Source organism: Giraffa tippelskirchi, chromosome 9, assembly GCF_054371585.1.
Source record: "Giraffa tippelskirchi isolate mGirTip1 chromosome 9, T2T-mGirTip1v1.2.pri, whole genome shotgun sequence".
Lineage (NCBI taxonomy): Eukaryota > Metazoa > Chordata > Mammalia > Artiodactyla > Giraffidae > Giraffa > Giraffa tippelskirchi.
Window position 1 is genome coordinate 4,871,229 of NC_137283.1, and position 24,731 is coordinate 4,895,959.

Genomic DNA, 24,731 nt, shown 5'->3' on the forward strand with positions numbered 1-24,731 from the left:
ACTCGACGAGAAGACATTTATTTATAAACAGCCCTAAGATTTTCCCAGCTTACCTCAAATTAGAGAGGTAAAATATTTGTTCATTATTATTAATTCAGTGTATATTATACCAAGAACAGATGGCTCCAGTGTGACTAGCCTACAACATGACTTCTTCCACTTATGATGGCTTAGTGGGTTTCTTATTTTGCTATCTACATGGCCTGCTGAATTTCCTTAGACCGCTGGCTGCATCAGTAAGAGAATGCAGTGATGGACAGTAGCCAAATCCACCGTGGCCATGTCTGAGCTAAGGACTGGAGTAGGGGTTGAAGGGTTTTGTCTGCCTGCTGTTATGCTTTTCATAGCTGAGCAGGGCTGAGTTCAAACCCCTGAACACAAGCCTGCAGAAGGGACCTTTGACATGGGCTTCCTGCCAATAGGCAATGTTGGAATGAGGGTATCAAACATGCTGTCTGGGGCCTAGCCTTTCACTCCCCTGTCTCTGCTAATCTTGAAAGGATGGGGTTCGGGACTCAGAGCAGGGCTAGGATTTATAGCACATACTTTAAATCAGGACAGACTGATCTTGAATTGCATTATCTACCACTGATTATCCATATGATCTTGAGTTATTTTTTAAATCTTTTTTAAACCTCAATTACCTTATCTGTAAAATGAGAATAAGTGGAAGTCACTCAGTCGTGCCCAACTTTTTGTGACCCCATGGACTATCCATGGGATTCTCCAGGCCAGAATACTGGAGTGGGTTGCCATGCCTTCCTCCAGAGGATCTTCCCAACCCAGGGATCAAACCTGGGTCTCTGACACTGACCCGGAACCACTGACTACAGCCTGGGACAAGGGAACATTAATCAGCTGACCCGGGTCTCTGACACTGTAGGAGACTCTGTCTCCTACACTGGACAGCGGGTTCTTTACCACTAGCACTGCCTAGGAAGACCCACTCTAGTCAAGAGTAAACCTAATGGACTTCCCTGGTGGTCCAATGGTTAAGACTCTGTGCTCTCAATGCTGGGGACCCGGGCTTGATCCCTGGTCAGGGAAGATCTCACATGCCACGTGGTGTGGACCCTGCCCCACCCAAGAAGAATAAACCTAACAGTTGCATGATGATATGCCATGAAGTTTACAACTATGTGATGTGATATCACTCAGTCAGATCCCATTCCCTTAATACACACACAAGTACCTTATTATGAAGGCCATCTCCCCATCTCCTCATCCCACTCCTCCCAGGAACTAGCACGGAATATGGCACACGGATGCAAATAGACAAGAGTCTGGAGTCCCACAGACTTGGATTCAAGTAAGTTTTCTGTAATTTGGGGGCTCATCTGAGTATTGATGTCAATAATACATCTTCTCTCCAGGGTTAATAAGTTCAAGGAGGTTAGAGATGTCATCTGTGTTGTTCACTAGTATGACCCAAGCATTTCATCCAGTGCCTGGTATGAAGCAGGTAGTCAACCCATATCTGTTATAATAAATACTGGGTTGGCCAAAAAGTTCATTTGGGTTTTTCTGTAAGATGTTTCAGAAAAAACAAAACAAAATTTTTGGCCAACCCAATACTATTGAAGTTATTTCTACTTCATCTGCACCATTAAATCTATTTTTTTCCATTTTGTGTTCCTCCTTTACTAGCTGACTGATGACCTGAAGTTCATGGCAAAGCACAGAACTGTCAGAGATGCTAGGTTTCCATTGTCCCATAACAAAGCGATAGCTGTTTTGAGCCAGTTCTACTTTTCAGATGATCTTTGTTCCACACAGCACTATTTGAATTTCTGCTAGATAAATCTAAAAAGTTGCTAGCATCTGGGCTAATACAAGATTCCACATCGATATCCAAATTGCAGCTTCTCCAGAAATTTGGAAGATCTGGCAATGCACGGCTACAGTCTCACCAGCAATAATGAGCAGAGCATCTGTGCCCTCAGACAGGGCGGGCAGTGTTCCAAAGGACCACCGTCTCCACATCTCCCTACTGTATCTCTGACACTGCAGCTGACTTGCTAGCTATTGTCAATTTTGCTCTATTGGTTTTCTTACATCCAAATACTTCTCTTATTTACTTCCCAGCTTCTGTAGGTAGTTGAGTTTGTCAGCCCTGTTCCATAGTTTTAAAGGACTATTGAGAAAAGGGTGGTTTAATGAATACTTTTAAGCCTGGGATAGGAGTGGGGACCTAAATACAAGCTGAGGATCAGGTGGAAGAGGGGGTAAGAATCGTTTCTCTTGCTAAGCCATATAGCTATTCAGTAGTGTGCTTTACATTTCACGACAAATATTTCCTCAATCTGTAAATACTGGTAACATTATAGCTGTCACCAGTGATGCCATAAAAACGCTGACATTTTTGGAAGCTCCATGAATGTTTAAATGAATAACCTGGAATGTTTTATAGTAGGGACATGTCTGGAAATATTGGTTGGGCTTGTGCTTCAGAACTGAGTCTTAAATTATTTCATGGACCAGTGGCATCTGAAGCAGCAGTCAGTAACCAAGAAGATGACAGAAAGCATTTGCTGCTGGAACAACCACAGCCTTTAAAACGCCTCCGTCACGGTGCGCTTCCCCTAGTCTTTGTTTATGTAAGTCGGTGATTTGTGGGCTCAAGAATTTCAGGATTTATGGTCCTAGGAAAGGATGATGGGAAACAAGAAAACATAATCCTCTGAAGCTAACTTTAAAACATCTGGCTCATGAGGTGTGGAATAAATGAAAGAAATCTACCCAAAATTCAAAGAGAGAAAGAGGTGGTAGGGGCAGAGAGGGAAGGGAAGGAAGGGCATGGAAGAGCAGAGAAGAGGGGAGGAGGAGAGAGTGCCAGGGGGAGGGAAGGGAAGAAAGAGAAAGTCAAGAAGCCAGAAGTTTCAGCCTTGCTTTTCTTCTATCCAAGTCATGAAAGGAGAAGACTGCAATCAGAAAAAAAGAAAAAAAGAGGGACTTCCCTGGGGGTCCAGGGGTTAAGACTCCAAGCTTCCACTGCAAGAGGCATGGGTTCCCTGGTCAGTAAATTAAGACCCTGCATGCTGTGTGGAGTGGCCAGAAAAAAGGCAGGGGAGGCGATGAAAAGGTGGAGGAGAAGGAGCGAGAGACGGAGGAGGAAGAGGAGAAAGTAATTAACTAGTGGAAATGTCAGGATTTCTATCTTTTTCCTCTGCTCCCTTTTGGAGGCTACATAAAAGCAGAAAAAGAAATCAAGACTCCCCAGAGAGTTTACAAGATTCTCTTACTGGGTGGAATATGCCAGTTCCTGTCATCTGGTGAAATGACAGAAACCTGAATTCTGAAGGACTCATTCTTCATCTCCAACAGCCCTGTAGTGAAGGCTGGCACCAAATAAAATGTATCTTTATTTTCAACCACTCTCCCTCACCTCACACCGAGACATACAGCCTCTTTTCTCAAGACTCAGTCCTTTAGAGTCTTAAACTGCCCCAGAGAGATGTGGTGGGTTTTACCAATGAACAAATAAGAAGGGAAGAAGGATTATCCTGGTTCATGGTTGTGGCTGCAGATCCAAGCTGCTTTCTCCTACACCATAAATAAAGTTGGTATTTTGGTGTTCATCTAATTAATTCATTTCTCTGTTCCTTATTCCTGAACTCAGAAACACAAGAGAGAAAGAGCCATTTATCGTTTTGTAAAACTCCCAATTAGTGAATCAACTGGGAACCTTGATAGTTTTAAGCACTGATATTCAGAGGCTGAAATAATCTATGAACTCCATGGAGACGCAAAGGTTACTGGTTCAATCAGGACGGGAAGATTAGCTTCAAGCTTCAGTGTTTCATAAATGCAAGCCTTTCTGGTTTTTGATCTTGGCAATTTGTGGCAGTTTTCATGGTGATTATACAGCCTTTTTTTTTTTTTTTTTTTAAACAGGCATGGGTTGTGGGGGCCTCTGCAAATTACCCTGAACTGTTCTCATGGGCTCAGACTGCCTTTAGCAGGGATTATATCATTCAAACGCACAAATATTTCACAAGGACCTACTAAGTGCCAGGCACTGCTCTAATCTTTGGAATCCTACCAGAGAACTAAGAATAGAGGAAGATAAAGAGAATTAGGAATTCCAGGAGCTGGACTTCCCTGGTGGCTTAGTGGTAAAGAATCTGCCTATAATGCAAGAGATGCTGGAGACGTGTGGGAGATGGGTAGGTTTGATCCCTGGGTCGAGAAAATTCTCTGCAGGAGGAAATGGCAACCCACTCCAGTATTCTTGCTTGGAAAATTCCATGGACAGAGGGACCTGGTGGGCTACAGTCCATGAGGGCACAAAGAATCAGGCATGACTGAGCAGGCACGAATATATGGGGGATTAGGAATTCCAAGGGTTGGAGGAGGGTTTCCAAGGTAAAAATGGCTCGGTCAGGCTAGTCCACAATGAAAAGATTATGTTAGAGTAATGACTTAAGGGAGGTGATGGATTGAGCCAGGTAGCTGTGAGGGAAGGGGAATATTAATAGAAGAGCATTTTAGGCATAGAACATGGCTTAAAAAATAATGTACTGCAACAAAGCCTGTGAGGCCAGGACAGAGTGAGCAAAGAGGAGAGTGCTGGAGAGGTCAGGAAGGCATGGAGGAGAAAATATAATGCAGAGACCTGTTAGAATTGTGCAGATTTACTTGAGTGAGAGGGAAGGTCATTCAAGGGCTTCGTAATCTGAATTAACATTTGTAAAAATCTTTGTCTGCTGTGTAAGAAGAGAATATAAGGTGAGGGAGGAAGTAAGGGGACCAGTTAGAAGGCTGCTACATTTATTACAAGTGAGAGATGATGGTGACTTGGACCAAGGTCATCAAAAGGGAGGTATTATAGGGTATTCAATTTGGGGGTGTTTTTTATTGAACTATAGTTGATTTATAGTGTTGTGCTAATTTCTGTTACACAGAAAAGTGACTCAGATATATATTCTTTTTTCATGTTCTGATATCATGGTTTATTGTGTGTGCTGTGCGTGTGCTAAGTCACTTTAGTCATGTTCAACTCTTTGCAGACCCATGGATTGTAGCCTGTCAGGCTCCTCTGTCCCTGCGATTCTCCAGGCAAGAATACTGAAGTGGGTTGCCATGCCCTCCTCCAGGGGATCTTCCTGACCCAGGGATCAAACCTGCATCTCAGTCTCCACTGGCACCACCGAGGGCTTCCCTGGTGGCTCAGATGGTAAAGAATCTGCCTGAAGTGTATGAGGCGGGGGTTCAATCCCTGGGTTGGGAAGATCCCCTGGAGAAGGGCATGACAGCCTACTCCAGTATTCTGGCCTGGAGAATCCCACGGACAGAGGAGCCTGGTGGGCTGCAGACAGTTGGGGTAGCGAAGAGTCGGACATTATGGTTTAATACATGAATGATCAAACCTAGTCCCCTGTGCTATGCAGCAGGTCACCAGTGGTTCTCTACTGTATGTACAGTAGCGTGCGTATGTTAATCCCAAACTCCTAATTTATCCCTTCGCCCACCCTTCCCCTTTGGTGACCGTAAGTTTGTTTTCTAAATCTGTGAGTCTCTTCCCGTCCCGTAGATAGGTCCATCTGTGTCATATTTCAGATTCCACATACAAGTGGTATCATACAGCCTTTGCCTTTCTCTTTCTGACTTTGCTGATGTGTGTGGGAAGCCAGCTGTGCAGTCCTGCTGTGATAAAACCAGGAACCGGGGTTACTGGATCCCAAGGAAGTGAACGTGATGAGGTGGGATTGTATCTCCAGGGCACACACTTCTAAGAGGCCACAAATGAACCAGTTCACTTTTTTTTTTAAATAATGAGATCATTCAGATTCCTTTACCCTCTTTCATAACTGATGCATCAGTCCACCCTCCCACTCACTCGCTGCCCCAATACCGGTCAGCATGTCCTAGTCTTCCCACCTGAGCTCCCACCCTGGAATGAGCTTTGACTCAAACGCCGATCCTCCCAGGAGGCACCAGCCCCTTCTCCCTGGGGAAGTGAGAGAAAGGGCTGCCTGATAACCGCAGAGAGACAGTTTTGAGGAATTGGCTGCTGCTGAATAATGCATGGGCCGTGTTTGTGAAGCTAATTAACTGAATTCACTTAATCGAAAGATGGTGCTAGGAATCTTTCACTTTCAGAAAAGGCTGGAGGATTGAACAGGAAAATTATCCCTTGGCAGCACGGCCCTGTTCTCTGTCACCAGAAAGTCACGTCAAACCGCTGAAGGTGCAGAATATATTTCTCCAATTGCTTTTTAGCTCTGTAATTACAAGGATCTAAAAACCTCGGTCTGATTTTTCAGTATGTGATGGAGGAACCCCATTGCCGGCACAGGCAAAGCCATTTCCACCATGCCTGTGGGGATGGAGTGGATCGTGGCAGAGCAGGATGGGGAAGTGATATATTTTCCCTCATCTTCAGCAGTGGCCTAGTTTGTCACTCATTTTATTTCCTATTGTTAAATTCTAGCTGGTGTGTCCTGTGTTAGTCGTTGAGTTGTGTCCAACTCTTTGCAACTCCATGGACTGTAGCCCACCAGGCTCTTCTGTCCGTGGGGATTTTCCAGGCAAGAATATTGAAGTGGGTTGCCATTTCCCTCTCCAGAAGATCTTCCCGATCCAGGGATCGAACCCAGGTCTCCTGCATTGCAGGTGATTCTTTACCATCTGAGCCACCAGGGAAGCCCCCAGTTCCGCATGGAGGGATTGTTTTACTGATTTTGAAGCCCTGCAAGGCCACCTTTGAATAGGAACGGGGACATATTTCAGTTAAACTCTGGAGAGCTCGGCAAAACAGGTGATTTTTGTTTTCCTCCCTGCGTGTGTATGGTTCATCATTCTCTGCTGGATCAATGCATTATTAAGACAAGGCAATGTGTTGAGTCTGTCTTTAACCATCACTCAAACGCCATCCGTGAGGCTTTGTTTCTTTTCTAATTTTTCTTTGTGTGGAATTTGTTTTTGCTGCTGTTATGTTTCATTTATTTGGGTTTTTTTTTTCCCCAATTTAATTTCAAGGCTATTTTCCCCCCCAAACAATCCATCATCCAATGTTTATATTCATCTAAAAATAACTCACATCTCTCAATAGCTGATTAGTCTACTGACAGTTGACTTTAAGACACAGTACATATACTCAACTTCTCATCCTGAAATTCAGAACCATGCTTGAGAGCTAATAATGGAATCCACAGCTCTGCAGGGAGAGGAAAGCTGCTGGGTTTGTCCCCAGGCTTTCTTCCCCCGAGTTGTCCCACTTGACTACCTGAAAATTCTCTAGAGGGCAATTCAAATGCTTGGGAGACATTTCTTGTGAGCCCTAACGGGGCCCTTGAGCTCAGCCCACCCTAGCTTGAGCAACAAGCAGCGTCCATCTCCAGCAGCTATGGATTTCCCCTGCTTTTGTTAGCAAAGGCTGTGAGCAATCAGCCAGCTATGCTGGCCCCAGCCCTGGGTGGATTCAAGAACAAAAGACAGATGTGTGTCATGTGGCCATGCCCTCCGCATGCCACAGACCCGAACTTCCCCAAAGTGTGGCCACTACACACTTGTGTTCTCAGGAGAAGTCGATGTGAATGGAAGATTACACAGACGTCCGCTAGAGCAGATATAAAGTGCAGATCAGGGGTGGAAGGCTCATCAGAGCAGCGTTCATGCAGGGTAATGGCAGCTGCATCTGACAATGCCATTTAAGGGGAGGGGTGATATTCTTGTTCTTACCGTGGTCCATACAAGGGCAACCTGATGGGTGTCATCAACCTGTATGATGTCAGAGGCTGGGCAAGATTCCCACACTCAGAAAAACTGAAAAAAGAAAGAGGAAGAGAGCGTTAATTAAAAACCTCTAAAATCTTACGAAGTGAAGTAAGTCAGAGAAAGACAAATATACAATATAATTTACATGTGGAATCTAAAAGAAAGGTACAGATGAACTTATTTACAAAACAGAAGTAGAGTCACAGATGTAGAAAACAAACTTATAGTTTCCAAAGGATAAGGGAAAGGAGATTGAGATTGACATACGTACAGTGCTATATGTAAAATGAAAGTGAAAGTCGCTCAGTTGTGTCCAACTCTTTGTGACCCCATGGACTATGCGGTCCGTGGAATTCTCCAGGCCAGAATACTGGCGTGGGTAGCTGTTCCCTTCTCCAGGGGATCTTCCCAACCCAGGGATCAAACCCAGGTCTACCCACATTGCAGGTGAATTCTTTACCAGCTGAGCCACCAGGGAAGCCCAAGAATACTTCAGTGGGTAGCCTATCCCTTTTCCAGTGGATCTTCCCAACCCAGGAATCGAACTGGGGTCTCCTGAATTGCGGGAGGATTCTTTACCAGCTGAGCTACCAGAGAAGCCACATACGTAAAATAGGTAACTAATAAGGACCTACTGTACAGCACAGGGAACTCTACTCAATACTCTGTAATGATTTGTATGGGAAAAGAATCTAAAACAGTGGGTATATGTATACGTATAATTGACTCACTTTGCTGTACACCTGAAACTAACGCAACATTGTAAATCAACTATACTCCAGTCATTTTTTTTAATTTAAAAAATTTCACTAATAAAATATATCCCTTCCAATTCTCCACCTCCTTGGAGAGCTAGGCTAGGGACTCTGGGAGACGTGGTTAACGACTGATTGACACAGATGGTATCAGGGATAGAAGACTCCTGGGTTTCTGGTGGAAGCAGAGACGAGACCCTATGAGGCAAGCCAGGGGCCAGGGAGTAAAGCTTAAGGAGGCTGCACCCACTCCCAGGTGCTGGCCGAGGAAGACAGAATAAATATCTCAAACAGCACTTTTAGAAAATGAACTGGGACACCAAGTAGGAAAGGAACGATGAATAAAATAAAAGGATTCATGCAATATGTGCAGCAGACTGAAAGGAGAGATGGTGTGAAACACAGACTTCCTGTCCTCTAGGTTGGAGGGCTTTATCCACTTGTTTGACTTATTCGGAATCCACAGTATTATTTTATGCTGGTTGTTGTAGCGATGTGCTATTCGTATTATCTCTGCATTTTGTCTGCTTTCTGACTTAGCTGAAATAACTATGGCTTTGGGGTAGGACAGACTGGATTCCAGTTTTACCACTACACAAATTTATGCAACTTTGGGGACATCCCTGGTGGTCCAATGGTTAAGACTCTGTGCTCCCAATGCAGGTGGCCTGCGTTTGATCTCTGTTCGGGAGACTAGCTCCTGCATGCATACTGCAACTAAGTCCATATCCCACAACTAAGGTCTGCACACCACAACTAAACATCCCATATACCACAACAAAGACCCAGTGCAGTCAAAATAAAATAAATATTTTTAAACCCACCAAATTTGTCCCACTTTGAAGAAATTATTTGCCTCCTTGAGTCACAGATCCTTATCTGTAAAGCAGGGTTATTGCTGAAATTAAATGAGATAATTTATATGAGTTTACTCAGGCATTCATTCGGCCAAGTGTGTGTGTGCTTAGACTCTCAGTTGTGTCTCACTCTTGAGACCCCATGGACTATAGCCCACCAGGCTCCTCTGTCCATGGGATTTCCCAGGAAAGACTACTGCTGTGGGTTGCCATTTCCTCCTCCAGGGGATCTTCCTGACACAGGGATTGAACCCCAGGTGTTCTGCATTGCAGGCAGACTCTTAACTGACCGAGCTACAAGGGAAGCCCAAATGCCTAGTTATGCCAGAGTTTATAACAAAGGCACAGAGAAAACCAAGATGGCCCTAGGTTTTAATCTAGTGAAGGAAACAAATATGCACTATCTTTGGAATAGATTAGACATGAGTGAACATCTGCTCAAGTACTGGTTGTCCAGAGATGGAGTAGATGCTAATATTTGAGGGTTCCCTGTTTCTTAGTGTAGGGGTGCTAGAATCAGTTTATATAAGGGATTATTTCTTGACTCATAGGTTTCATCTTTTCCCCAGTAGATTAATTTAGCTTTACACCTCACCAGGCAGACGTTAGAGCTCACTGAGCGGATAATACATGTTTCATAAATTCTCTTACACAAAAGATGGCAGTGAGTCACACTTTCAAAAGTGCCCGAAGATGGATTTAGTCCCCATGACAGTCATAATGGTTCATTCAGAGAAGTTATACAGTCTGTTGGGTAAATAGTGGAAGTTGTATAAATCTCATGGATGCTGTGTTTACACAATAGACCATTATGACTCCAGAGGTGCTCAAACTCTCTGATACAAGAGCATGTTATAAATGACGTCAATACAGTGCAGGTTTAAGTTAATCAAGGAAGCAGCCCCAAGAGGGCTGGTTTGTCAGGGAAGCCTAAAGAAGATAAGATGAAAAAAATACGTGACTTTGGTAAAAGTTTATTTTAGTTACGCCTCTTGGCTGCCAAATCACTGGAGTTTATTTAAACTTCCTTTAATTAAAAAAAAAAAAAATGAGGAAGGGGAGAATTATCTCTTAAAAATATCCAGGGGTGCTTCACAGAACCCAAAGTCAAAATACAGCTAAGTTTTCAGAAGGAACTGAAATTAGGAGACGGAATGTTACAAAAACCCCAAAAGTTTCTCATTTCTGCCCTTTTTTCACTCAAAAACTTCATTCTACTTTTGAAGTACAAATTGGCCTTCTCTGCTTTCTTGTTTGAGTGGCCTCTTAGCATCTGAGTTTCCCTGTTGACTGTTCCAGGTGTGTGCAGAGGCAGACTTCCTGTCTTTAGGTATTGATTTCAGTTTCCCAGGAGGGAGATTCTCTGTGGCTCGCTTAGGGTCAGATTTCCCCGGCCCCTCACTCCTTTATAGGAAAAGGTTGAGGGTATACGGTAGAATCAGGGCTGCCTGGAGCAGAGATCTGTAGGGAAGGAGGTGGTTCTCAGATGAGGGAAATAGCATATGAACTGGAGAGACAGCAAAATACATGCCATTCAGTCATGATGGACGTCCTCGTTATAACGAACGTCCCCTTATAAGAGGAGAAGTGGGCTGTGAGTAGATTCAGGAGAGACTGGGCTGCCTAGACACAGCCAGCAGGGAGAGAGGCTGAGGAAGCTAGCAGGATGCCGTCTGCTTCATAATGACTCGACTTACCTTAGATACAAATTTTTAATTCTAATGGAGTGCTCATGTCTTGGCAGAACGCACTGCAAAATGAACAAATAAAAACTAAAGCAAAGCCCACAGTTTCAAACACAAGAAGGATAGGCGTTTGGTGTTTTCCTTCACTTCCTGTGCGCATGAAAGGAGCTCAGTGAGTGTCCGCAATTCCCATAGTTGTATTTACATGGGATCCAGATTAGAAACCTGTGAATACTCTAGGCACCTGTTAAGTATCAGGGGCTTGATATGTGGTTATTATGACAAATGAAAGCTCATTACCCAAGCACGTTGTGACTCTGGCTAACTCCCGTTTTGCCAGAAACAATGATTGCCGATGGTTTCCATCACAAGAATGTTAGGGGAGTTCTTTGAATTTACAGCACATATGCTTGCCAGTATCCTGCATCCTCCGTGGTGACCTTTACCTCCTGGGATACCCAGAACCATGACTTTCCTTTCCTTGTCTCTTCACTCCCCGTTCTTTTCTAGATGGTTCTCAGAACACAAGAGAAGAACTTATTTATCGGTTGATGAGCTTGAAAAAGGCATTTTATTTATCAATCAGTCCAATATACATGTAAGTAGACTGACAGGCATTTCTGGGGTGTTTGGGAGACTCCTGCTTCTTTCCTTACCACTCAGCACATAATTTAGTCATAGAAATGCAAATTCATGTGATATTTTTCTAAAAGTATGCTTTTTCTTCTTTGTGAGAAAAGGGAAGAAAGTTTAAGGATGAAAATGAAATCCGCTCATGATTCCACCAAGTTTAGCGTGAGGCATTTCTCCACAAAAGAAAGGGAAGACAGAAATCATACAAAGTGGATCTTTCACGGAACAGTACACATGCTTTGCTGGAGGAATTGATGAATTCATATCAAGATCGAAGGATCGAGACTGCAGACAACATTGACTCAAAGCTTACTCCACAGTGTCAAACACGGCCATCACCTCAACTCAGGACGATCCTATAAAGTAGTTAATGTCCACATGTTCACTTTAAAAGAGATTTTTAGACTTGGGGAGCTTAAATGCCTTGTCCAAAGTGACACGGTAATAGATGGGATCACTGGAACCCAAGTCAGAGTTTCTCCAATGCTGACGTCCATCCCCCGATAAACTACTCTCCCTTCGTAAAAAGAAAGGCATGTGAACTTCTTAATGGGAGGAAAACAGTCTTGCTCTTCAGATGCCCCAGCTGTGAAGTGTCTCCTGAGACACATTAGTGATTATTATTGTTAGTTACTAATCACACAAATCAGGTGATTATTAAAAGTCCTTTACTTTTTAAATAGCAGTCCTTGTCCACCCCCCACTTAACCAGATACAGAAGTTAGACAAGCCCCTGCAGCTCTGAACCAAGCCACACTGGAGGACGTGGTCAATGCGTCACTGACACAATACATTCCAAGCAAAAGACAGTCAAAGGGACCATCTCACTGCAGAGTAAGCCACGAGGTAAAGTAAGCCAAGGGCTTCCCTGGCAGTTCAGTGGTAAAGAATCCACCTGCCAATGCAGGAGACACAGCCTCGATCCCTGGGTCGGAAAGATCCCCTGGAGAAGGAAATGGCAACCCACTCCAGTATTTATGCCTGGGAAATCCCATGGACAGAGGAGCCTGGCGGGCTACACTCCATGGCGTTGGCAAAGAGTTGGACATGACTGAGGAACTAAACAACACCACCACCTCAAGTAAGCCACATGCAGAGAAACAAAAAAGCCATATCTGACACTGGAGCCAGGCAGACATTAGATCTCCAGGCAACTGCCAGGTCCCTGCTGTATCTGACAGGTGAGCTCCGAGCTCAGTGATTAATGCAGCATCTCAGCCGAGAGGAGAGGACGCTGGTCAGAGACGTATTTCAGCTTATTTCACTGCACTGTCAGCTCCTGACTGGGGATGGAGCCTGGGGGTGGCCATTCGTTAATTCACGTTCGTGGTTTTAACAATGCACAAAGCACAGCGCCATGCATTTAATAGGTTCTCAACAAAAACATTCAAAGCAGTTGAAAAACATGACAACGGTCAGGAGTTAAGGGGGAAGATATTTAAAAAAAAAAAAATTAGAACACGTTACTCTCTGGAGAGAGAGAAACTGCAGATAGATTTCCCAACATCTTACAAAAAGAAGGATTGTGGCAGAGCTTGGAGAATAACTCACTTCTTAAAGAAGATGTCCTCTGAGGACTTTTCTGGCAGTCCAGCGGTTAAGACTATGCGTTTCTGATGCGAGGGGCCAAGGTTCGGTCCCTGCTTGGAGAACTGACATCCTACATGCCTGCCGTGAAGTATGGCCAAAAAGCAGGAGATGTTCCTAAAAGCAGATCAGAAAACGGTCCCTTCAGTTGTACCACAGACTATGAAGTATACAGAGCTGGTGTTCGACTACCAGTGGGGTCCAGGCAGTGGAGAAAGTCTGGGGAAGGGCTCGCCCGCTTTGAGGGGCCCCTGCAGGCCTTCCATGGTTCTGACCCCTTAGTGTTAGACAAAGGAGGGACTTTCTAGGGTCCTAAAATAAAGCTGTTGTTGCTGTAGGGGATTTCTCTCCCTCAGTCTCCAGGTTTTTTTTTTCAGTCTTTCTTGCAGCAGATGCACTAGAATACTTTAGGGAAGTTCTTCTCTTCCCTGGCACTTGGAGTGGAAAGATATTCTTGAGGATCCAGGCACTGACCGAAGGTGACAGCTCTCATTTTAGAGGGAGTTAAGCTGCGGGTTCAGCTCTGCCACCTACTAGCTATGTGACCTTGAGCATCACTTACCTGCTGTATGCAAGCCTCAATTCCATTTGATGTAGAATGAGGAATCATAAGGGTGCCCTAACCTTATAGTGCCGCTAACATTATAGAGAGAACGTATGAAGAAGGTAAGCCCAGTTCAGGCTCTCAATAAATTATTTGTTTTTTTCCTTTCTTTATGGATGAGAATACTTTGCCATACTCATCATCATCTGTCAGGAATATATGAGATGGTTCTCAGGATTTACTTAACAGATACAAGTAACAGGATAAACTGTAAAGAGTCAGTATGGACTTAGGGCAGCAATGCGTATATAAAACTCCATGTGAGTATTATCTAAGTGTCAAGGTTGTTGTGAAGTCTCTTGAGAGATTAGAAATAGTTACCGATGAATTAATAGGAATGGGTTCTATCTCTTTTTAGTTTCTTTCCCCTACTCTTCCTTTGTCTTTGCCAGCTCAGGTGTTTTCAACAGAATACTATAGAGTGGGTGGCTTAAACAACAAACATTTATTTGTCACAGTTCTAAAGGCTGGGAAGTCCAAGATCAAGGTGCTGACAGATACGGTTCTTGGTGAGGGCCCTCTTCCTGGCTTGCAGATAGGCCACTTTTTTTTTTTTTTTTTCTTTTGAGTGTGCTGGGCCTTCACTGTGAGCAGAAGCTGTTCTCCAGTTGCAGTGTGAGGGCTTCTCCTGCTACTGAGCACAGGCTCTAGGGCGCTTGGGCGTCAGAAGCTGCTGTGCGAGGGCTCAGGAGTTGCCGTTCCCAGGGTCTGGAGCATAACTCGTGCTCAATAGCTGTAGTGCAAGGGCTTAGTCTCTCTGCAGCACGTGGGATCTGCCCAGATCAGGGATCAGACCTGTGTCTCTTGCATTGGAGGACAGATTCTTTACCACTGAGCCACCAGGGAAGTCCCACAATTTTTTTTTTTAACTGAACTATACTTGAGTTACAATATTGTGTTAGTTTCAGGTATACAGCAAAGTGATTTCAGTTTTATATATACATATATTCTTGTTCAGATTCTATTCCATTATAGCTTATCACAAGATAGAGTAGAGTTCCCTGTGCTATATAGTAGGTCCTTACTTTATACATAGTTGTGTAGTTGTGTGAATATGTTAATCCCAAACTCAAATTTATTCCTCCCTTGCTTCTCCTTTGGTAACCATCAGTTTGTTTTCTATGTTTGTGAGTCTGTTACTGTTTTGTACATTCATTTGTATCATTTTTCAGATTCCACCTGTAAGTGATATCATGTGATATTTGTCTTTCTCTTTCTGACTTACTTCACTTGCTATGGTCATCTGTGGGCCACCTCTTTGCTATTTTCTCACAGGACAGAGATTGTGAGTGAGCTCTGGGTTCTTACTCTTACAAGGGCACTAATCCCCTCATTGGGCCCCACCCTCATGACCTCTAAACCCAGCTGCCTCCAAAGGCTCCCCTCCTAACACTGCCACATTGAGGTTAGGGCTTCAACATCAGAACTGACGAGGGATACAGACATTCAGGCCGTAACACCCTCTTTTCTTCCACACCATCCACCCACGCTTGGTCTTTCTCAATGACTGAGATTCATTTAGTTAGCATACACTGGTGTCATAGAAAAGAAAAGGATGAGCGTGATGGGATAGACTAACAGGAATTTTCTGTTATATATGAGCAGACGCCTTAATGACCTACAAGAGTCTGGACCTGCTGTCTAATTGCTCACAGAGAGAAGGCATGCAGATCACATATTCTATAATCAAAATCTCTGCTGTGCGTATAAGGGCTTAAAGCCAGCAAAACTACATAAAAGGTGAACTCAGGTGTCTAGGAGTATATTTTGCAACTTATTTGTCCTGAAGATTTTCCAAAAACATTGCATTATTTAAAGGTGGATCCTGAGAGGGTAGCTATTTCAGTTATTGAACTATTAGGATTTTATACTATAGAGAAGAGATCATGAAACTTTCTGTAAAGGGCCAGATAATAAAAATGTTAGGCATTTAGGCTCATATGATCTTCATCACAACAACTCAGCTCCACCATCAGAGCCCCTGAAGCAGCCATAGAAAATTCATAAACACGTGAGTATAGCTCTAGTCCAATAAAACCGTGTGGACACAAGCTTGAATGTCACATAATTCTCCATGTCTCAAAATATTATTCTTATTTTGATATTTTTTCAAATATATAAATATGTAAAAATTGCTTTAGCTCATGGACCTTATAAAAACAGGCAGCCAGCCAGATTTGGCCCCGGGGTTGACCTGCTTCCCCTGCAGCACAGCACACTCCACACTAATGTAAGCTTCGGAACTCATTCAAGTGGGTGCTGCCAAATATCATTCACATCTGATCATTCATTTCCCAACCTCAGTGAGGGAGCTGAGATGCAGGTTATTTAGTCATGTCCCAGAAGACCTGAACTCTTGTGCAGTTCTGGCTCTGAGTGATCTTGGGGAAGTCATTTAACACCCCAGCAGCCTGTAGGCTGCCACAGAAGCCTGGGATACTGACAGTGAGGGGAGGGTGCGCAGGGTCTGGCCCCTGCCTGCCTCTCTCATCTCAACCCACTTCACTCCGCCACCCCATTCCCATTCTCTTTAGGCACTTGTGTCTATGTGTGCATGCTCAGTCATGTCCAACTCTTTTGAGACCCCGTGGAGTTCCTGGCTGTTCTTCAAATATGTCAAACTTGTTTTTGCCTCAAGGACTTTTACTTGCTTTCTGTCTGCAAGTCTCTTTCCCCAGAGACTTAGATAAGTGAATCATACACATTGTTTAGCTCTTTACTTACATGTGACTTCCTCCACTCGGTCTCCCCCACTTCCTGATCTAGACCAGCACCCAACACCCGCTACACCATCTCCTTGCCCTGCTTTATTTTCTGCAGTGACATTTTTTTTACTTTCAGTTTTTTAATATTATTTGGCTGCACTGGGTCTTAGTTGCAGCATGTGAGATCTAGTTTCCTCACCAGGGATTGAACCCGGGCCCCTGCACTGGGAGTGCAGAGTCTTAACTACTGGATCACAGGCAAGTCCCCTACATCCACACTTATTGATAGCAAAATGATCTTGTTCATTTAAATGTTTACTTCTTTGGTATCCTGCTTCCCAATTGTCATGAGGACAAGCTGACCAATCCACTGCTAGAACAGAGCCTGGGATATGGTGGTTGCTGCACAATCATTTGTTGAATAAACAATGAATAATTAATATGTGTCTCTGGAAATAAAACATCTTTGGGGCCCTTATCCTTGGAACCAAGTCCCAGAATTTGATTCGGAGTATTCTCTGTAATGGCGGATACTAAATACCTTCTGCCATGTAAGGCAAGCTAGGATAAATATTAATAACTTGCCAAGGGCTCAAAGCTAATACGTGGCAGAGCTGATGGGTATTTGAACCACGTATCAGATTTGAAATCCCTGTTATTTTTGCCCCTCTTTTTTTTTTTTTTTTAAGATTCTTTCTTTTTTCCTTTTATTTTTGGCTGTGCTGGGTGTTCGCTGCGTGGGCTCTATCTCTTTGTAGTGGCACCAAGGCAGCTTCTCTTGTTGCTGAGCTTGGGCTCTCAGGCGCACGGGCTTCTGTAATTGTGGCTCGTGGGCTCAGTAGTTGCTAGTTGCGGTTCCTGGGCTCTAGAGCACAGGCTCAGTATTTGTGGTGTGTGGGCCCAGTTGCCCTGTGGCATGTTGGATCTTCCTGGACCAGGGATCGAACCCATGTTTCCTACACTGGCAGGCAGACCCTACCACTGAGCCACCAGGGAAGCCTTACCCCTCTCTTTGATGATGTCTGAGATCCTGTAGCTATGGGGACCAAATTGTCCACCAATAAAAGCCAAGGTGTTTCCCCATCCAATGTCCTGGTGTGTTTATAAATTAGGACACTACAGAGAAGTCAAAAGGAACAAGTTCCTGCTGCTTCCAACATAATGGCTGTGTCTCACAGATGTCAGACTGAGGGAAAGAAGCCTGACCCAAACAGCTCCACACTATGTGGTTCCATTTCTGTGAAGTTGCAAAACAGGCAAAGCAGAATGATGATAACAAGGGAAGCTCACAGAAGGCTGGCAATGTTCTATCTGTGTCTGTGTGTACCATTCTCAAGATGCACGCTTAAGGTTTGTGTTCCTATATGCAGATACTCCTTGAACAAAGAACTGGAATTGAACAAACGTTGAAACATAAAAAGCCAAGCTATTTATAGAGACTATGGGATAGAACAGCTGGAATTAGGATGGCCTGAAAAAATTCCAAAGATGTGGTGCCCCAAGTTACAGAAAAGCTAGCAGATCATCTAGAAGGGAATTCACTATGGTCTCAGGCTGACAGCTGACGGAAGATGAGACTAACCTCTGCCATCTGTCTGAAACCACCGCAGAAAGAGCTGAGCCATGCAAAATTTGGGGAAGTGTCTCGTTTTCTCTTGCCTGTCTTGCCTCAGCTCCCCACAAGTCTTTGAATTTCATGAAGCTCTTTCTACTCAGATCCTGATCACCCTGTTTTCTCTTAAGCAGCGGGAGAGATGAGACACTCTTGTCAAATCTGAATCGTGTTTGGCAGGAAAATAAGCTTGTGTTACTGTTTGTCTTGGGAATTATCTTCCATTAAAAAGATTACAGTGAAGACTGCAAGTCTTTTCTTTTTTTTTTCCATAACAAGTCATAAAAACCTCAAGCCAATTAGGTATAGAAATCTCTGAGAGTGCAGAGATTTGGGGCAGTCTGAGTTTTTATTTAAAGAAACACTCACTCCCCTGAGAAGAAGCCAGAGAGGACACGACTGTGATGGGGGAGGAGGGACAGTCACCCCCAAAATGAGTCAGGGTCCTAAGAGATAAGTTACGGACAAGTGACCTCCTTGAGCATTTCTGACAAATGACATCTGTGCTGAGACCAAATCAAAGGACAAGGTCGGTTTCCCCAGTGAATGAGGCTGAGCAAGTCATACATCTGGGCGCCCCGCATGCCTGGTCCATGAAGTCATCAGAGTGTCTAAAGAGAGTTATGTCTAAGGCTGAGGCTTGTTTATGGAAAAATGAGTTTCAGGGCTTGACGGTACTCGAGCCCAGACCTTCTGGGCTAGGAGTACAGCGGCTATTCTTTACAAAGTAGTTCTTGTCCTCAAGAACAAGTGTCTCGATTCCGGCCTCAGCATGGAGTCCAAAGGCCTGGCCTATGGGTTTCCTCATTTCCTGCGGGCTGGGCCACCCCCCATTCTCAAACAGCAGCTTTGAAAACGACGCCCACAGCTCAGTTGGACGCTGGTACCCTATTCAAACGAGGAAGCCAAGAAACACAGGAAGTATATATAGGCTGGAAGCAGAAAAAGGTGGCAAGGACCGCGGTGGCCCTTTCACAGCACAACTGGCCTCATCCACCCCTTCCACACACAGAGAAAAGGAAAAGGACTGAGCTTTCTGGACTCAGAGACCATAGGACAGAAGGCTCCCGGGCAATTTTCTCTGCCCACAGGATTCTTATCTGAAGAAACTAATTACTTATTGCCATTTTCTGCTTTCATCAAGAATACTATGTAAAAAAAACCATGACAAGATGATATGAAAATTGATAAAGGCCTCTCATTATGTTTCTTGCCCCAAGTCTCCATGGAGATCTCGGCATCTTCAAAATAAACTTGACGTGACGCTGACACACTTGAGCTACTGTGGAGTTCTGAGAAAGTAAAAGCGTGAACTAGAATGTTATCATGGCTGACAAGGGGGCAGCTGGGGCTGGCAGGATGTGCGGTTCTCCAGCAACGTGCCTGATGATCTGTGGTCCCTGCTGCCTCTCAGAAAATGTTTCTGCTTTCCCCAAGGTGTGCACGGTGAGAACAACCCTAAGGAAACTTCCATTGCTCTGCCCTTTCTTTAGAGCCTGCTTTGTAAATTCCAGGGATGGTTTTTAGGGACCGGGGTGAGGAGATGGCGCTGTGGCACGGTGAGGCATCAGCCATGACCACTACCCCTGTGGGCAAGTCTTGGAGACCTTTCCCATCTCCCTTGCTCAGTAACATGCTGAGTCACCAAATGCGGGTGTGTGCCTGACAAAGGGACTGTGTCTCCCCTCCTGCTTCAAAGCACGTGATTTACCCAAGTGAATCAAAATACCTCCTGCCCAGCGAAGCCCACAGTGCACGCAGACCCGAGGAGGCCTGGCTGGGGGCGTAGAGGGGACAGAGTTCACTGGAGCTACTGTGTGGCCTGGTGTGGACTCTGGCCTCCCTGGTTCACCCAGCCATTCATTCACAGACATCAGTTATCATTACCAGGTACGTTCTCTCCTGTACTGGAACCACTCTGAAGTTCCGATTTCTTGCACATGACTGACTGTCTCTGCAGAGAACCACTAAATAAAAACAAATAAACAAAATCCTTAAGACAATGGGAGAGGATGCTAAAATAGGATGGCTTTGTTCAGTATTCAAGAAAACACATCCAAATCTGAAAAATACACACACACACACACACACACATAACTGAATCACTTTGCTGTACACTTGAAACTAACCCAACATTGTAAATTAACTATACTCCAGTTTAAAAAAAAATCAAAATAAATAAGTAAAACCCATCCAGGAAATCCATAACACTGCATTCAGGATACTTGACTTCAGCTCTCATCCACCTCCATTCTGCCAGATGTAGTTCAAAAACAAAAGCAATGCCAGAATAGTAAAGTGTAAGAAAATCCAATGTTGGCATTTTTTTCCCCTAAAATAACTACTTTTTACTTTAAAAATGTACAGACTGGTTGAAAATAAAATAAATTGTCCTTCTCCTGACTTCGTGGTATCTGAAGCACGTGTGTGATCTTATCACTGGGAAATTCAGCACTTCCTGCAGCTGAAGGGAAAGACTTCATCGGATGGCCTGTGCCTGCCTCTCCACCCTCCCAAGCCCCACACTTTGTGCTTCCAGCACCAGGGGTCATGCAGATTCTGTACTGTATCCACCCCTGGCCTTTGCCCTCTAAACACACACACACACACACACACACAATGCAAGCTCAAGTCTTTGATTTTGTTCATGCTTCCACATTATACGGAATGCTCCTCCCACTCCCAATACCCAGGCCCTGTTTACTAGGCTATTATAATTCCTGTTATTCTTTGAGCCTCAGTTTGACAGCCTCTCCTCCAGGCAGCCCTCCTGACTGCCTGGCCCCTTCCTCATCACCCCTGCAGGCCTCTACCAGAATATTCTACACTGGTCTGCAGTAATCTTTTCACTTTGTTTTTCCCTTTTTTCTTTCTTCTTTTCTAGTTTTTAAATTATGAAAGTATGATAACACATTTACAGGAGGCTGGGAAAATACAGAACAAAGTGGAACATATAGTTCCACTATATAATATAATTATTTTTTAAGTAGACAAATTAAAATTTGTAGTTGGAGTTTCAATATCAAACTCTCAAAAATTAATAGAATAAATATACAGAAAAGTAGAGGGATATAGGAAAAGTAGAAGGATACATAGAAGGAAAAGGACTAAAAATAGCTCCTTAGTGGAGTACTTGGAGTAGGACATGGTAACCCACTCCAATATTCTTACCTGAAAAATTCCATGGACAGAGGACCCTGGTGGGCTACCGTCCCCAAGAGTAGAACACATTTGAGTGACTGATCACAGAAGGATATAGTAGATCTGAAAAGCACCGTGAACCAATCCAACATAACTAAGACTTACACAATTTTCACGCAACAGTAGGATACAAATTCTATTTAAGTTCCCATCGACTATAAACTCGGAGATACCAGAACACACCCACGTACATAAACCAAGGTGCAAAAATTTCATGGTCTAAAGGTGTTGTGCAGTCATCTTTCGATATTCATCTTTACCACTAGATTATAAGGGTTTTAAGGGCAAAGATTATTTCTTTTTCATCTTCTGTTGCTTTAGTTTGATAAACTCAATTATTTCTAGTTTTTTGCAACATAGTGTTCCTGAAAGTTATAATGTGTGCATGCTCAGCCACTTCAATCATGTCTGACTCTTTGTGACCCTATGGATTGTAACCCACCAGGGTCCCCTGTCCGTGAGGTTCCCCAGGCAAGAATACTGGAGCAGGTTGCCACGCCCTCCTTCAGGGGATCTTCCTGATCCAGGGATCAAACCCACATCTCTTATGTCTCCTGCATTGGCAGGTGGACTCTTACCACTAGCACCACCCACAAGCAGGTGAAGTCATTTTCCAAATATCTATGAAACTGTCAGAAAGCCCTGAGTGTCCTTCCATTCTTCCTTCTGGGCACAGGTCCTCACTTCCTCTTCCCAAACAATCATGCACCTGCTCTGACCAAGGCTTTCTCTAACAGAAAATATTTCCTGTACTTTGTCATGCCTAGGCTGAGCAACTGACCAAAGACTTGACTTTGTTCATTAACATTCCTCCTTTTTGCGCAGGAAACTTTTCAACCCAGCTCTGTGGCAAGAGATTTGATGAACTAGTCGAACATTTCCAAGAGGATTTGGTGAATTATTTAAGGTGGCATTTTAATAGTTATAATTAATTTTATTGTTTGTATAATCTATATAACTAGCAGATTGAATCAGAAATTTCATAGTTATTATTGTTTAGCAGGAGGCTAAAATTTGAAGGAAATGAGTCACCTTAATAGAATATATTAAGCAAGACCCTAAGTAACATAAAAATGTGACAAAAATCAAGAAGAATCCTTAACTATGATGGTCAGTATTAAGTGCCAGTTTGGCTCAACCTATTGTACCCAGTTATGCAGCTAGTAGTAAAGAACCACCTGCTTGCCAATGCAGGAGACATAAGAGACTCAGGTTCAATGCCGAGGTTAGGAAGATCCCCTGGAGAAGGGCATGGCAACCACTCCAGTATTCCTGCCTGGAGAGTCCCATGGACAGAGGAGCCTGGCGGGCTATAGTACACAGAGTCACAAAGAGTAGGACAGGACTGAAGCAACTTAGCCACACACACGCGTGCATTCAGTCAAACACTAATCCAGGTGTTGCCATGAAGGTAATTTGCAGATATGATTAACATCTAAAGGAGAATATCCTCCACAATCTAGTTGGGCCTGATTCAATTGGGTGAAAGACTTCAAGGGTAGAGAATTCTGCCTGCAGAATTCTGATCTTCAGTGTCAGATCCTATCCAAGTTCCAGTCTGCCCTTGAGACACGGTGGCCTGCCCTGTGGATTTTAAATAGGTACAGCCAAGTCCCACATCTGCCAATCAGGAAAGACAGACAGGTAGATAGGGAAATAGAGATAGATAGAAATGTATATATAGAGAAAGAGATTGACGAAAAAGAGAAAGAGAAGAGAAGGACCACATCCTGCTGGTTCTGTCGTCCCGTTCTCTGGTGCTACACTGATATATTAAATGACTGAGGTTTTGCTTGAGTTTCCCACCACCAGGGATAACTGCATATTAACTCTGACCTTCTGGAATCAATGCTTAAGACCATCACTGTTTAGGACTGCTGTAAACAAAATCTGAGACTTTCATACCTTCACAAGATGCCTTGGCTCCCTTCCTGGTTCTACATCCTCTACCGCACTGGCTCGTGGACTTGCTGTCCCTGCCAAATGCATCAGCTGGGAACAGAAGAGTAATATATTTCAGCTGACATATATCACGTGACTCAGCTAACTGATGCTGGTACTTGGTACTCACACGTACTGTCAAGACAGAGGTAATGCCTAGAACCCCGGGATCATAGAAGAGTCAAGCTCCACAAAGCCCTGGCATCCAAATTATCTAGAGATATTTTTATTAAAAAATGGGATTTTTTAGACCCCCATCTCAATTCTCCTAATGTTTTATAGAAGTCCACAGGACCTTATTTTGCACAAGCTCACGGCGTGATACTTATGTGTACCAGGTTTTAAATCCAGTGCCCTGGGATTCCCTGGTGGTCCAGTGGTTAAGACTCTGATCTCCCAATGCAGGGGGCCTGAGTTCGATCCCTGAAAAGGAACTAGATCCCACATGTTGCAATGAAGACCTGGCACAGCCAAATAAGTAAATATTTTAAAAAATAAGTCCAATGCCTGAGGAATTCCCTAGAGGGACTGCAGAATGATTGTAGCTTTATATGTTTTAAATTGGGGGATCCTGAACCCACTGAGCCAGTCTACAGTAGGTTGAATTACTGATCTCAGTTCCTTCCCTGTTCCACACCTTTGCCCTGGCTTCTTCATGGATGGAGAGCATTTCCACACTCCGTCACTCTGGCGTTGGTTATGTGACTTTCTTTACCCAGTGGTACATGGGGCAGAACTGACCTGTTGACCCTTGGTGTTGAGTCTTAATGTTCAGTTGCTAAGTCGAGTCTGACTCTTTGCAATCCCCTGGACTGCAGCTCGCCAGGCTTCCCTTATTGTGGTGATAGCTAAATGATATATAGTCTAAATCCCTGTTTTTATAGATGAGGAAACTGAGGACCTAAGATGCACAGTGACTTTCCTAAGGAGACAATCTGAAGGAACAGCTCAACACGGCAGGGCTTTCATGGCAGGTCAGAAGATGGACACATTGACAAGGAGGTTTTCCACACTATTCCTTCCAACCACACAAAACAGACCAACATCCTAAGGCTGATGGACCTTTGGAATAACAGCACTGGTCCCTCCAGAAAACTTCACCATGTCATCCTTCGTCAAGGAAACAGCTGAAATTCAGTGGGACAAGCTTACACTCTGCAAGGACACCTGGCGTCCTTCCTCCTCCTCTGATGCCCTCAGTTACTGTCAAACAATCAAGTACTGTCTGTTGGAATGAAAACAGATGCCACTAAATGCTACTGTCTTGAGCATGGCATTTTTTGGTCAACCACTCAACTGTACACAGCCAAATGCCTCTATTCACTACACCAAGAAACCATCTTGCCTACTGGACAAGCACATATAGTAGTTAATTTGACAGGGGAAGAAGAGAGTGGAACCATTTGTCATACGAGAGTTCAGTTAGGACTCA

General features: G+C 44.0%; 1 protein-coding gene across 2 annotated transcripts in view; it reads right to left on the bottom strand.

The window, feature by feature from the left end:
• LOC145520507 (uncharacterized) overlaps window positions 1-24,731 on the bottom strand; it is a 143,036-nt gene that overhangs the window by 57,950 nt on the left and 60,355 nt on the right. Inside the window, exons 2-4 of one of the 2 annotated variants that reach the window (XM_081527046.1) lie at window positions 23,264-23,350; window positions 20,045-20,124; window positions 7,684-7,767 (exon numbers count right to left, since the gene is read on the bottom strand). In XM_081527046.1, coding sequence (XP_081383172.1) covers window positions 7,684-7,767; window positions 20,045-20,124; window positions 23,264-23,350 — 251 coding nt within the window. The remainder of the gene's footprint in view (window positions 1-7,683; window positions 7,768-20,044; window positions 20,125-23,263; window positions 23,351-24,731) is intronic. The other variant, XM_081527047.1, reaches the window with a different exon arrangement.